At 43.3% G+C, this 15,925-nt stretch overlaps 1 protein-coding gene across 1 annotated transcript in view; it reads left to right on the forward strand.

Annotated features, from left to right (window-relative positions):
* Positions 1-200: 200 nt before the first annotated feature.
* The window catches only part of NHS (NHS actin remodeling regulator), a 241,900-nt gene continuing 226,175 nt past the window's right edge, over positions 201-15,925 (forward strand). Inside the window, exon 1 of the mRNA XM_054271769.1 lies at positions 201-600. Within this exon, the coding sequence (XP_054127744.1) occupies positions 201-600 (400 nt within the window). The remainder of the gene's footprint in view (positions 601-15,925) is intronic.

Raw genomic sequence — 15,925 nt, forward strand, 5'->3', positions numbered from 1 at the left:
CCCCGCAGCGCAGGAGCCCCGCGCAGGGAGAGAGCGAGGCGATGAGCCGCCCGCCGGCGGCCGCCCGCGAGTGACGGCGGCGGGCAAGGAGCGGCGGCGGCCAGGAGGAGAAGGACGAGGAGAAGGAGGAGGAGGAGGAGGGCAGCGATCCCCGCCAGTGCCCGCGGGAGCCCGGGAGAGCTCCGGTCGAGGGCTCGGCCATGCCGTTCGCCAAGCGGACCGTGGAGCCCCAGCGGCTGTGCCGGCGGCAGCCCGCCGCCTCCGTGCTGGAGGAGAGCTGGGGCGCGGAGCCGCCGCCGCCGCCGCGGGACCCGCCGCCGGAGGAGCCGGGAACGGCGGGCGAGGGCGCCGAGGCGGCTGGCGGCGGGGAGAGGGAGGCGGCAGCGGTGCTGATGGTGCTGGACCTCTGCTCGGTCAGCAACGTAGCCCTGTCGCGGATCCTCCGACAGCTCTCCGACGTGGCCCGGCACGCCTGCACCCTTTTCCAGGAGGTCGAGGCTGACATCCAGGGTACCCACCGCCGCGTACGGGCGCTGCACGGCCGCATCGCCGGCCTCCAGGGAGCCGTGCGCGGCCTCGACCCCAAGCAGGAGGCAGTGCGTAAGTAGCGCGGAATGCGGGATGGATGGGGAGCACCGCGGGATGGATGGATGGGGCGCACCGCGGGATGGATGGAGCGCACCGCAGCGCGGGGCTCCGGCGGGGAGAGCCTCCCCTGGCCACCTGCCGTGCGAAGTTTGGGGCAGAGCCGGTGGGAAGGGAGCCCCGGCGGGGCAGCAGAGCGGGAGGGGAACGGTCGGGTCGGGTCTGCGGGCGCCGCTGGGCGCCGCGGCGATGCCGGCGGGAGGGATGATGTCAGTGGTTTGTGCCTTACGTAAGGAGCTGGCTGGCGGGGCTCTCGGGACGCATCTTCTGCAGCCAAGGATTTGGCCAGGGAGGGGGACGAGGTCTGTCAGCTGGGCGCCGGGACTGATGGAGATGATCCGCCGCACCCGGGCATATTTGGGTTTTCTCCCTTAGCCGGCCTGTCTCCCTTCCCTGGCAGATATCTTCCCCTTACAAGTGTCTCTGAATTCCCGATCGAACGCTCTTAGGTAGAAATAATAAAATTGCTTCGTCGTTACCTAACTGTCGGGGCCATAAAATGAGGGAAGTTTGGCTAATGACTTCTTTCTGTTTAAAGAGTGGCCCTGAAGAGCGAAGAGGGGAGGGTGGAGGAGTGGGAGGAGGATAAAGATCAAGGCAATATACAACTTGTGTTATGAGCAGTGCTTGAATCCTGTTTCTTCTCCACCCAAACTATAAAAGCAGTGAAAAGCTCTGTAGTCGTACAGCTGCTGATTTCTGCTGAATATGGCTCGTGTTCACAGCAGTGTAATGATTTTGTACTCTCGCTGGTGCATAGGCTTCCCGAGCACTTGTGGATACGTGGGGTTTTTGATAGATAGGGCTGTGGGTTGGAAGTCTGGAGTAGCAGAGATTGGTATTGGTTCTGACCTTTCAGTATCTGTTTTGGGAAAAGCAGTGGCTTGAAAGGAGAATTTGGCTTAATTTTTGCCTTTTGCTGTACCCCTCTAAATCCTGAGCAGCTCCACTAAGTACAGCAAAGTGATTTTACAGCAGTATAAGCAAGACCATGCCCTCCTCTAGGTGTTTTTCATAAATATGCCATTTAAAAATTTGTGCTTTGGATTTCCTCCCCTTTGGAGCATTGTGGAATATATATAACTCTTGTAGGATCAATGAAGCTGTCCTGATTAACAGAATCAAGCTTGAAGAATTCAACAGTATTTAAGCTGCATACTCAGCATCTGTACAGTGACAGTGACTTTGCTGGGGATGTATTAATGTGCATCAACCATAGATGAGACCAAAATGAGGGAGATTTTTTGTGGTTTCAGCGTGAGTGTAATCAGAGCAGAGTGCTGGGCTGTGATTGGAAACTGCAGTGAGAGGGAGGCTTGGCTGGGCTCGTGAGGGAACTGTCTGAGGAAATGAAACTCCTCGTATCACATTCTCATCTGTAGCTCTTTTGAGCTGAGTAAGTGTGGGTATATACTAATGTAAGTGAGAGCAGAGCTTAGCTGTTCTAATCTGTATGGCTTTTTTCTTTCTGGATTGTGCAAGTGCAGCTTGTTTGCAAATCACAGAGCAAAATCTTGATATTACAGCACAGTTATGTCATCTGTTTAATTAGAGAGTCTGGCTTTATCCCTGTGATGATAAATTTTTTTAGTGTTTGGTTTTCTTTTAAAACCTCCTCTCTTTAAAATGGGAGAAATTTTTGGCCATGATCTTCCCTGTGTTTGCCAGCTGTTCCTCCTTCCTCTTGTGTACAGCACAGTGCCACTGATAGATCTGCAGATGTCCCTAGGTCTGGCCAGGCAAGGGATCCTCCACAACACTGGCTTTGCCCCCACCCTCCTCCAGTAGGTGTGTGTCTTGCCTGCAGCTGTGCAGCTGCTCAGAGCACACCTCCCTATCCTCATCACCTCTCTCCATGCACGCTGTACCACATCTTCCCTGGAGGTGAAAGCCTTGGTACAATCCAATATACTTGAACAGTCAACTTCTTTGCCTGCTCTGGCTGCTTTTATTCCCCCTCCAGTGTTGGATCAGCAGAGCTGCATTTACACAGTGCTGCATCTGAACATGTCAGCTGAGATCCAGGGCTGAACAGCACCACTGTACATGTTATCTCCTCACATTCCCCCAAAATCCACACGCACCCACAGCAATGCTCCCTCTGTCCTGCAGGCCGCTCACTGTTCCCCAGGACAGATAAAAGTTCCTGGCTGGAAGCTGCCCATCTTCCCTGGAGTGTATAATGACACTGTGCTTGCTCCTCTCTGGGCTGACGCCTCCTCCTTCGTTATTACTTTCAGCAAGACTATGCTAATGTTTGTTTTATGCATGAAGTGCCTACATAATTCACTCCTGAAAGTGTTACACTCAAGTTACTACACCCAGTTGTTTTTTGAAACCAAGAGAGCAATCTCAGGTGTCACAGATCTGCCCAGGACCTGATCAGCATCACATTAAGGCATACTGATTTCTATCTCCTGTGGTGAGCATGGAAATGATGGGATGGCCTCAGGGCTGTCTTTTAGCTGTCCAGCCCAAATGACACATCTAAGAATAATTCAGAACTGGCTGGAGGTTTGGACTCACAACCACAAGGAACAAGCTGGTGACAGTCATGCAGCCACCCCACCCACGGCATGACTGTAATGGCTGCATTGAATTTATTGCATGTTATGAGTCTGGAGGGGCTGGGCTTATTGGTGCATTGACTGAAACACCATGTACTGGGATGTTAACACCAGGACAGTGCAGCCCAACCACAAGTTTTTCAAATATTCAGTTTAAACTACTAGCCTATCTTGCCACAGTGAGACACTCTTCATATTCCAACTTCAAATGCAGTACAGTGATTTGAGAATAATGCTACTGGACACACCCCAGATACTGAGCTGTGACAATGGAAGGCCTTTTTCTCCAGGCCTCATAAGCCAGATGTATTCTGAGATTCCCCTGTGAACACTTAGAAAAAGGAAATTATGGGCTAATGCCATCTCAAGAGCTATTGGAGCCAGTGGTTAGAGGGGCATTCCTTGCCCAGAATGCCATTCCTTGGCAATTGCAGAGATGATACCAAGGGGAAGGGGAGCAGGAAAGGAGTTATCTTGAAAATAGCATATAATACAGTTTTGCATAATAATGTTGTAAATTATACTGAAAATTATGTATCATTATATTAAAGCATCTATGTTGGATTCAGGGAATATTAATGAAGAATTAAAATTAATTTAAAATGGCATTTTTCCAGTAGTGCTTATCACTACTGCTGTCATTTTCACAAGGCCTTAACATTCTCAGCTCTGTTGCTGTTGCAGTGGTGAACATTTGCAAGTATGTGTATACTCTGCTTTAAGAAAATTATTTAAAGTTCTCTACTAAGATAGTGGTAAAGGTATTTACCTATTTGTTGCCTTTGTTTTCATCACTGTTTAGTGTGATTGGAAAACTTTGTTAGGCACAGTAAAGGGTGGATTCTGGGTAGTTACAAGCAGGTCATCTTCAAAAACTCAAGGTCCCTCACCTCTGCCTCCCCAGATGCTGCTTGTCCTTTCATCTTTCTTTTAAGCCTCTGGACAGCCAGCATCTTGCAAATATGAATCCTTTCCCATCCTCTGAATATGAGAGAAACAACAGTGAGAAATGCTTTCCTGCTCAGCTCCTGAACTAACTACTTTGCCCTTCTGCCACTCCACTGCTTTTCATCATGAGCAGTTCCAGGGTCTGCTTCTACAGCAGAACCACGTAGGAATAACATAATTGTTGTCAGTCTGGATGTTGCGTAGAGTTTTCTTGTTGGCAGTGTGGTACTGCCCAGTTTTATTATTAGACACTTGATTATCTTGGTAATATAGAAACACAGAAATGCTGGACTAGTGTGTAGACTCGGGACTCAGTGCCTCCATGGTTATTTGGAAGGGATTTCTCAGTCTAGGGGACTAGAGATCTGGCAGTTTAAGTGGAATATTGTACTTTACAGAAATTGATGATGTAAGCCAACTCGCTTTCTGAATAATAGGCAACAACCGGGCAGCAGATTTTGAAAGCCCTAGCTAATGAGATCCTTTTTGCACCCTGGCATCCCAGAGAATTCCACACATTCCAGGCTTTTTTTTTTCAAAAGCATCAATGTGTTACCAGTAGCCAATCTTTCTAAAAGCTGTATGGTTTCCAGAAGTTGCCTGCCGTATCTTCATTGCTCCACTTTTCCATTCCTGATTTTGCTGTTTGCTAACAGTCAGTGATGCAGCTGCTCCCAAGTGTGGGGATCTCCCGTGTTACTGTGCTCTTCAGAGGCCCTTGGATCTCTACAGTGAGCTCCTCAATAGGATTTTCTTTTTTCCTGAAGTGTCAGTACTGAGATAAAAAAGACATCTCTGAACTGATTCTTTGTAATTTTAGATTTTGCATTAATTTATTCTGTTTGATTGAAGTTGGTTACTGAGAACAGCCTGGCAAGTTTCACTCTTGCTTTTAGTCTCTTTCCTTATGCCTTTTAGGTGGTTTTGTTTTGATTTTGTTTGGTTTGAGGTTTTTGTTAGTGTGGCTTTTAGCCACACTGGTGTAACACTTTTCTGTTTGGGTTTTGAGCACTGCAGGGAAATGTTTAATCCCTTATAAGGTTTTTGTGTATTTTCTGCCACAGTCCTACCATTTTTACAAAATATATATTGGAGCCAAAGCTCATCAGAAAATGCTCCTCCTCTTCCTTGAATTAATGCGCTGAAGTCTCAATTGCTGCTGAAATGTAATCAAGAAATAGTCATGCTTCCATCTCAGAATTCAGTTACATTGTAAGGCCATCCCAGGCTTAGGATTGGTGAGCATTCTTGCAGACATCTTCAGGGAAGTACATAAGACCTTAAGAGTAGATGCAACTTGAAAGAAAAAAAGCATCCATCTTGGGAAGATAAGTGTTGCACTTTGTCTCAGCTTCTTGAGAGCCTTGAGATTGAAAGTGCAATTTTCATGGTATGGATTTTCTGTGGCACTGAGGTGCAGCTGTAGATCTCCATGGATTGGATATGTTTACACAAAAATATCTCAGATACTGCTGGAGACAAAACAGAAGAGATTCCTAGCTTCCTTTAACTTTGTATTATTGTCCATCTATAGTTAGTGAGTCTAAGTGTGAGGGTAGTTACAATTTTAGAGGTGCACACTAATGTAACCTGGGGGACATGAAGCAAGAGGATGTACTCAGGGCTCCTTTTGTACACTGAAATGATATTAATTGGCAAGTCTTTGTTGGGTGCAGAATAAAACCTCCAAAGAAAAGCAGCTGTACACTGGAGGTAGTAATCCATCACTTTCAGCTCTGTTTCCTTTACCTGCCCAAATGGAATGACATAACCTCTTCACTTGTTGTTTTGGAAAAGGAGAAAGGCTTTTGGCTTTACTTGCCAGGTTTGGTTTCTCGGTGTTGTGCTGGCCACTGTGTGCTCATTTGTGTTACAGAACTCACCTCTCTGGTACATTTGCCTGTAGTTTGCCCATCAGTGTAAATAACCCAAGCTGAGGGTATGGAATATTGGTGAATTTCCTCAGTGCATGGTTTCTTCTAAATGCAGAGGATTGATGGCACATTAGCAGAGTGGAAAGGAGAGGGAGGCCAAAGCATGGGCTTTCCTTCTTACCTTTACTGCTGTCAGAACAACAAAGGGACAGAGGAAGAAAAACCTGCTCACTTAAGGTTCCCATCCCCAATTTATTTACCTTAACATTGCTAGAGCACCATTAGCTAGAGTACTGTCATTTAGCAGAAAAATGCCTTATCTTTGTTTACAGCATGGTGATAGAATGAATACCTTTAACACAGGAACACAACCATTCAGAGGCTTTGCTTGAGGTATTTTTTCTTCATGCATTTGGTATCTGATAGAAGGTAATGGAATGGAATTTGTCAGGTGGCTTTGGCAGGGATGTAACTTTTTGAAAGCTCAGGTTGTCACTTTTAGTCCTGTTAGCTTGTGGAATGCAGACTCTGGTCTCTTTGCAGATAAAAGCATAGTGTAAAATCCTTTGTCCTGACAAGGCCAGAGAGATGCTGGGTGGAAAGGCTCTGAGAGCTCAGGGCTCAGGTAGACTCACTGGACTTTGTCTGGCACAGCCTGGTAACAGATGAAGAGCAGAAAGCAGTGGTTTTCCTCCAAAGCCATTCCCTGTTATACAGGTGTGAATCTTCTAGAGTTTTGCTGAGTGTACTTTCTTTGGCCTTCCACTGGTGTAGCTGAGAAAGCCTTAGCCTGTTCTATAGCTCCTTGCTTGTCATTCCACAAATAGTACTTCAGCTAATGTACCAGGTTTGAATGTTTGGGGATTTTGTTGCTAAATGGAGAGCTTGACAATAAAAAAAAAAAAAAAAAAAAAAAAAAAAAAAAATCAAAAAACATTCAGTGCTTGATTTCCACCTCACTGCAGCTACACATCTGTGTAATATCATAGTAGTTACTGCAGCTTCTTTCTTGCTCATGCTTAAGAGCCAAGCAAGAGTCTCCAGTGGGTTTATTAGAAATTCTGCTGGAAATGTTTTAGCTCCTTTAAAACCAATAAGGTCTCCTTTACACAGGGAGCAAAACTGCAGAGAAAATAGAACCAGACCTGTAGGAGACATGAACTTACTGTGGATCTAATGGTTCAACAGAAATTCTTCCTACAGCCCCTTATAAAACTCCATGCTTCTATTTAAAATCCTTAATAGCATAATGTTTGTGTTCATACAGAAATATAAGATAAATGTTCCAGTGAAATTAATGGAGTCATTCCTACTTTTGGTTAGCTTCCCTGCTCGTACAGGGGAGATATGGTGATTAAGAAATAAATGGACTCTGGTAACTTGCTGAGGGCATGGGGAGGTCTTTCACCTGTTGATTCAGATGTATAAGAGACGTTAGTTTTCCTTTTTGAAAGATGAAGGGCCTGGAGTGTTTCCAAAAAACTCTTGCACAGTTCTCAAATGTCCTTGGACTGAGGGAAGGACTTGTGGGAAGGACTTGCAGGAAGGAAATATAAATACCCAATTTCAGGGTGCCACTCAGCTGCTGTTCTGAATCAGCAGAATCAGGTTTTGTTGGCATTCCTTACATAGGTTTACCTGTTCTGAGGATTGGATTAGGCTGATCTGGCAAAGATGTGAAAAGGTGCAGAAAAAGAGTGAGAACAGTCCTTACTGATCCCTGCCATGAGCCAGTCCCAACCTCTTCTTCTCCATTCAGACAAAAGCAGACTGTTGAAGTGTGTCTGTTTAAAGGCAGCCCCTGCTCTTCCTCTCTCTAAAGTGGACACCAAAAGAGATCAGGTGCAGGGGAGCGACAACTGTTTAAAAAAGCCCCTGATCTGACACATTTCCTTCACACATGTACCTAAATCAAGCAGATACTCCCAGGGAACTCTTAATAGCAATGTTGTGATCTCCAAAGTGGGGAAAAAATAGAGCCAGCTGATGTGAGTAATACATGTGTGTGTTTGAAATGCATTGTTGCAGGGTTGCGTGGTCGCTGGAGTCAGAGAGCTGAGATTTCTCAGAAGCTGCTCTTTCCAATTGCTGGCATCTCCATGTAATCAGAGGCTGACATCAGACTCTCCATTTGAGCTACTTGAGCTATTAGGCTGTGAAGAGCAGAAACTCTCTGTGTTACCCAGTGTGTATGAGGGGGGAAGGTTTTTTTCACTTCCTTTGATGTATTAGCATCAAGAGAGGGAGTCTTCGCTTCATTCCTAATTGCTTCTCGTCTTTGAATTTATATACCAATATGTAAGTAACTGCAAAAGGAGATAGCAGAATTTATAAAAAGTTCAAAAAGGCAGGGCTTAAAGCATGATTAAAATAAAAGATAGCATAGTGTGTATGCTGTTTTTAGCTGAAATATCTCTCTAGAATTCTTTCCATTTACATTCTCATTATATCTAACTGCTTCTAATGCACTGCTTAGTTTAACAACTGGCATGTTTTTAGGGTAGATTTTATAGTAGATATACACCCACTGTGTTCTTAACTTGAGACTTTAAATTGCAGTATCTGTATTGGACAATCTTTTCTTATACCTTCTTGGCTGAAGGCAGGAAAAAAGCAATACTGATAGGAACCTAATTAAGCCTGTAGTCTTATTATACCAGGAGCTGTGTGCTTGAAATGCTGCTCAATTCAATGAGTGCTGCGTGGCACTGCCATGTTAAGTCCCAGCAGAGAGTGACATACTTTTTTTTAATAAGATCACTGTAATTCTTACAAAGCCACCATGGTTTTCTCTTTCTTTTCAGCTGCCAAGGCAGTTGGACTTTGAACTACAGCCACTCAGACCAAATCCCTGAGAAAGTTTGGTGGAGATGCCTTGCAAGTGTGTGCATGTGATTAAGGGGAATGAGCATGTGTTTGTGCTATAAAAATGCACAGAGTCTTCAGGCCACAGCAGCCTTTTCAAAGTGTTTTTTGTTATCTTGACAATGTTTGAACAGACTTTTAAGTTGACCTGGACAGAGAGTGAGCTGGGGAGGAAAAGGTGCTAATCCTTCTTGTAGATGTGTGTATCAGTGGCTACAGAATTGGGTCATTCTTAGGAGCAGAATCTGTAAGGTGCACTGAAAAATTCCAGTGTGTCTAGAGGCTTTGGATTGCTTTAAAAGCAAAACTGGGCTCTCTGTCCATGCTCAATTTTGCCTGATTTTTTTTTCCCAAAAAGGCATTGCCAAGCATGGTTCTCTTCAGAAGCCTATTACTGTCCATGATTGCAGAAATCAGATCTTCTGGATGATGAAATTAAAGATAGGCAGCAGTTATTCACTGTGATGCTCAGAGGCAAACTTTTTTAAGATGCTATACATGTTTCACTGCATCCACTACTTAGTGATCTAGTGATCTATGATAAGGGGTGATTCAATTTTAAGTGAAGCAAGAGATTAATTATGATTTAATGCTTACTATGCAAATCAGAGTCAGTCCAAAGAATGGATACTACCCAGTTCCATTTTTTCACCTTGTAAAGTTCATTTACTTGCAGAAAAAAGAGGGCCTATTCTTGTCATAGGCATGGTCTTTTCTTTGGTGAAGTGGTTTTTGGTTAAGTGTTGTATACAGGAGGAGAGTCAGGAGATGTATATTAATTAATTTCTAAGAAAAGAAATCCTGTGTCATGGATTGACCACTGACTTTCACATGCCCAGCCTTAACCCTGGAAACTGCATAGCTCTGCACAGCCCAAATTTTTAATGCAAGCTTTTTTTCTTTCTTGTATTTTTTTGGGGGGATGACTTTTTCATACTTATCCAAACCAGCTTCTGACTGGTTCTTCTGCTTCAGGCTGTGCTAAACTCAGCTCCTCTGGCCCTCCTCTACCCCAGCAGTTAAAATCATCACAGAGGCTCCTATCTCAGCACACTGAGGAGATCTCACCTCCCCCACTGTGTTGACTATTCTTTGCAACAAGTATTGCTGCAGGAACCTGAGGTCTTGGTCTCTGCAGAAAATTACCTGAAGCCTTGCACATGGTTAGCATGCCAAAAAAATTTCCCCCATAAGTTGGATTATCCTGGCAGCACTGTTTTAGTCTTGCTTCTTATCCAAAACAAGTATTAAGGAATAGCACATTCTGTGTGAATAGCAGGGAAGGAGGTGGGTGTGCCTGGGTATCACACCAGCCATTCAGAAATGTTATATTTGTTACTCAGCTACAATTTCAACTACATTGCCACAATGTAGAAATCATAAAAGGGGCTGCCAGGTAAAGGAGAGGACAGATTATTCTTACTGCATTTGGAGGAAGGTCTTGTGCTTTATTAGAAACTAGAAAATCCACTGGGGAAGAAATCCCATATAAATGTTCCAATCTAATAAAAAAAAGTGCTCCAGTTGGAGCTCACATTTACTTCAATGTGAAAGTCAGTCTTTGCATGACATAAAAGCTGGAGAAAACCAGGCTTCATTAGTTTCACTGTTTGCAAAACTGGTTGTTCGAATTCCTCTTTCCCCTCCAGAATTGCTGATTATTTCTTTTCAATTTCAGTATTGTTTTTTTTTTTGAAACTTGTGCCTTGAATGACTTTCATTTTGTGCCATCCTATCCTTTACTCCTCTTCTCATGGTGGTTTCACAGGGGCTATGCTTTTACTTCTGTCTTAATAGCACAGACACCACCCCCTCACTCCCTTCATGGTGTGAATGAACAGTATTAATTTTTACAACTGTGGTTTATTCTCCATTGATTATCTTTATTGTGGTGCTGTCTTGTTCAGTTAATAAACTACCTGCTAAGATGTAATTATCCCCCTCCCCCAAACATAACCTGCTTTTAATAGATGTTGTAAATGCACTCATTGTGCCTGGCACATTAAAAGCACTGGTTTAAGCTCCTGTACTTTCAAATTGCACTGTGGCTGAAGTGTATTTTGTGGCAATCATTACTCTGCTCATATTCTAAAATAAGTATCACTACTTCTTTATTCAGTAGTATTTTTAGGCCTCTGTTACAGCTGCCACAGGCTTGATATAGCCTTGGTGCCAAGACAGAGGTTGGGTAAGCTCTGCTCTGGACAAAACCCTCCTAAGGGAGACTAGGAGGCTCACCTGAAGGTTTATCATTAATTATAGATCTCTGTTAGCTTATGTGAATCAGTGTCCAAAATGAAGTATGACCTAGGGTATTTACCCAGTTTGTGCTGTAAATATTTTTAGGGACCTCTGTCAATACACACAAAATTTAGAGTATGATTCTCTCTCAGATACAACAATAAAATCATGTGCCTACAGGCACATATGAAAATGAGCACCTGTGTTTGAGAAGTACTGTGTCTGTAAATGAGTGAATGGGTTACAGCTACATTCAGCAGCTATAATGTGACTATTCATTTATGAAATTGTCCAAGTGGAACTTAACACAAATTATTAGTGTAGATTAAAAGTACGTTTCATTTATCTGCTTGTTCTTAAGAACCCAGTAGAATGGCAATTAGTTAAAGAAAATAAGAGGGAGCTGCAAAATATCATAGCTCAGGCTGATTATTTCCTTTATGAGTCTTGTTTGGCTTTAGATCTGTCTTGATAAGCAATATCTTGGACTGTGAGACTAAAGGGTTAAAATAAGTAAGTGTGCCCATTTTTGTGCAGACCTTTTTGAACAACAATTGAAATAGGTTCTCTTCAGTGAGGAAGAAAAACAAGAAGAGATTCTTCCTCAAAATTCTGTGTTTCACTAGGGGAGGAATAAGTTTGTGTTCACATACACACACACACACACACACACAAATATATATATATTTTTTTATATATATTTATATATATTTATATGTACACACACACACACACACACACACATATATATATATATATGTATATATCTATATATATACACACAGACACATACAGAGAGAAATGCCTGTCTAGATAACAGAAGAAGACCAGTGGAAAGATTGGACAAGATCATATTGGTCACTGAGATTAGAAAATCTTGGTAAATGGGAGGGGAAATTTACAGCCACATTAGCAGCAAACTGGTCAAATGAGAGAAAATATTTCTCTCATTACATAGGCAAAAATAGAAGGTAATTGAAGTATCTTGTTTTTTGCTTGTTTTGAATTTGTATCTTCATCGAAAAGCGTCTCATTGTTGAGTTCACTTCTTTCCCATTCCCTCCTTCTCTCAATGGAAGCTTAGTTTGGACTCAGAAATTGTGATGTTATTAATGGAAACTCTTCTACTGCATGTAATGGGTGATCAGAAGTGAGATACATCTTGCTTAGGGATATGGGAATTCTGCTGTTTGGTACTTGCATACTTGCAAGAGTAAAGACTTTGCTTTTGAATGAACTGCCCCTGCTGTATTACAGCAAGGGTTGAAAAATAAAATTAAAATGTAGAAAAGCCAAGTTAATGAAATAAAATCTTCCAGGAAAACAGATGGGTAGGTGAAAAGTAAAGTGATGCAGGTCTAGGTAATAGGTTGGACTTGATGATCTTAAAAGGTCTTTTCCCACCTAGTTCATTCTGGTTCTGTGACACAGTGTCATTTGCAGATGCACTGAAGGAATGTGCTGTATTTGTTTTCACAAAGAGGTGTCTCCTGTGCATTTGTTTCCTTTTGAGACAGCCCAACCTTGGGTTTGTTAAATATGTCTCTACAGAAGTTGGCACATACTGACCTTGTTTGCTGCAGTCTGCTCTTCTGCAGCTTCTTGATTCTAGTGGCATGAGCCAGATGGACAGAGCCCTAGAGCTGAATGCTGGATAGCATAATTAAGTGCTCTAGTACTGAAGGCTGGAGCTGACTGAGACAAACTTTGGCTGATACTATAATATTTCTTTGTCGAAGTTACATCTCCAGTGTCAAAGTAATTCCTGTTTTTCCTTTCAGTTCATATTCCTTGGGTATGAGGGTGCTGAATTATATATCAATATTATTTTCATTGACATAGTACAGAGTTCTTTCTACTACTTTGTGCCCTGATAGCACTGCAGGAACATTTTACAAATTTGTAGAGCTTGTGGAAGCTCACCTGAATTTTCCTTTCATATTTGTGCAGCGTTTCTTCTGCTATGTTTTGGAGTCATGGTGGTCAGTTGTGAGTATCCTGTGAATTGTGCTCCCTGGAAGCCCCATGTCAGTGTGGTCCTGACCAAGCACGTTGTGGACACTGGAATGTGGTTTATGAGGAAACACAGCAAACAGCTTTTAGGTGGACTGTGCTGCTATCAGTCAGTGGTTGGTAGGTGTGTAGAGCAGACTCATACCCATGCAGGTGCTGAGCTCCTCCTCAGTGGCTGAGAATGTTTAGTTTTGCAGGCTGGAACTAAGAAGGAGGACCCAGCAGCTAAAATGCTGCTCCCTAGGGGACCTGGATTCATCCACCAACTTTTCATGACAGCTTGGGGGAGGTTGTTAGTGCCGTTCAGATCACCCAGTGTTAGCACTTTAAACTTTGGGCCATCCATCCTGTTCAAAGCTGAGCCTGTCTTTCACTCGTGAGCAGAGGAAGTTTCTAGTTCAGATAAATCCCTTAAGTTCTATGAATGTCACAGTGTGAAGTGGGTACTGCCACAGGCTTTTTGTCACTCTCTTCTCAGGTCTGTGGCTGAGTGACAGCACATCCTTCCTCTCAGAGCAGTTATCACACAAGCAGTGGGAGCAAGTTGGGTTGTGGGGTGATAGATCCATGACACACAGACCTGGTTTGTAAATGACAGGCCATCTGCAAGGCTGAGACCCTTCCACATCAGGAGTGCTTCTGTCCTTCATGGGCAAATGCTCTCAGGTGCCACATGAAGGCAGTACCCCCAGGTGGGATTCTCCAGTCTCACTTTTCAGCAAGCAGGAGTCCTTGCAGGCTGGAACTGAGGAGATCTGCAGGCCTTAATCTGTGAGGACTAACCTTAGGTTGGACTGAGTTTGCAATTGCCAGTCTTTCTTTTGAGATCTGGCTCACAGAGGAGATTGAGCTTTCTTCCCTTACAGACAGTTTGTCCTGGTTAATTACAGTCATGTAAAAATGAGGTTTTACCTTGGGACTTGGTTTAATTAAAAAACAGTCCTGGGAAGTTTATTAAACATCTACATTCTCTCTGGGTGCCAAGTTCTAACGCTGGTTTTCTTCAGGTGCTCTCCCAGCTTCAGTCAGAAAGAGCCACCTGAACCTGACATCTGCACTAATGAAAGGGGAGAGAGGACACACTGTCATTCTCTGTCCAGCCAGGTTTGAGCCTGGCAGCTCATTTTTCACAGCTTGGGCTTGTGTCTGGCTTTGGGGAAAGGTTTTGCAAGTAGTAGTGCCAGAGGAAAAGTTGCACTGCAGAACCTAATGCTTGCCCTGTGTAGTGGAAAAATCATGATCATGCACGTGAAATGTGGACTTAGAGGAACTTTGTGTGGGTGGTCTTGTTTTTACTCTTCTGCCCCCCTTCCTCTCCCTTCCTGCTCACGTATGCTGAAGTCTGTCATCTATTTAACTTGAGCTTTTCTAATAATCCTAGATAATGTACAATGAAAACAATAACAAGGTGCCTGGATATACAATCCCTCTGAACTGTAGAAGCCACAAGATCTCTTAGACATTCTTTTTGTTAGTACTGGCTTGTGAGAGACCTAGCACTCCATGATGCCCATCTGTTAGCAGCATGTTTAAATGTGATTAATGTGAAAGTTGCAAGAATTGCAATAGCTTTTGCTACTCTACAAAAGAATCTGTCACTGTTAATCTCTTGCAGTATTAAAAGCTTAATATAGTAAATCTAATGTTATGGAAAGCTGTAGCTTTGCTTTTGTTACCATCACCTTAGTGTGTTATTAAACTACTATTAGCTTTTCCTCTGTAGTTCACAAGCATAGAGGGAGTGTAGATATCATGCACATGCAGAAGAATATTTAAATTATTATTTAAGTATGAAGTGTCTCAAGAAAGAGATGCTTCAGCATAAAAGGCTTTGGACAACATTAGGTTTGACTGTCATTTCTGAGGGGATGTAGACAGAACAGGATGTATTAGAAATCAGCCCTTTCCCAAAATGCTGGTGGAGACTGGGAAAGTCACAAGCAATGTCCTGATTTGGTTGTTCTTTGCTGTGCCTTGGTAGACATGGTTTAGCCACCCATGGCAGGAGACATACCTCATTAGTAGTTTAATCAGAACTGTTGCATCTTTAATAGAGATGATAGGTAGGATAAACAGTATTCTGTCACAAGCAGGGACAGTCTACTGGAGCAGGCTGACACTTCAGGAAGCAAATAGGGGAGGACCCAGGGAAGGAAAATTACTTGTTTCATATAGCTGCTTGTGTTGGAAAGGATCAAAGAAACCATAATGAGTCAGTATCTTTCTTTTTCTTTAAAGGAAATTTCAGAAGAGTGATTCAATTAAATAGTAGTTTACTCAAGATCTGCAGGTGGCTTGTAAAGTGTAATCATATCCCCCTTACCTTTTAAACCCAGATCTACAGCTTTGTTCATTTTAGTGGAGGTGGAGATCTCCATTCTTCTATTTACAGTGGCAGTTTGGTAGAGGAGAGGGCTTGTTATAAAACTTCTTGGTTTATGGCATGATTACAAGGTGCTTTTCTTTCCAGCAGGGACAGCAATAGTGCTTTGGTCAAGACATTTCAAAACTGCTTGCAATCTTCTTGTAAGATCATTGGGCACTGTGGGACAAATTGAGACCTGCCTTTCAGTGAAACACCCCCTCACTCCATCATGCACAGCATCTTCACAGCTGCCAAGCAGCTTGTCCACTTCCACTCATTGCAAAAAGTCCAAATCAGATCAGATAGAATAGTGCTGTCCAAGGGGTAGATCCAGAGTAGATATAGTTGCAGAAATCGGACTGGACTCTATGGAATTTTCTGGTTCTTCCATGTGTCCCTCTATAATC

Source organism: Melozone crissalis, unplaced genomic scaffold (genome assembly GCF_028551555.1).
Source record: "Melozone crissalis strain CALT ecotype California unplaced genomic scaffold, PUWL_Pcris_2 ptg000013l_1, whole genome shotgun sequence".
NCBI lineage: Eukaryota > Metazoa > Chordata > Aves > Passeriformes > Passerellidae > Melozone > Melozone crissalis.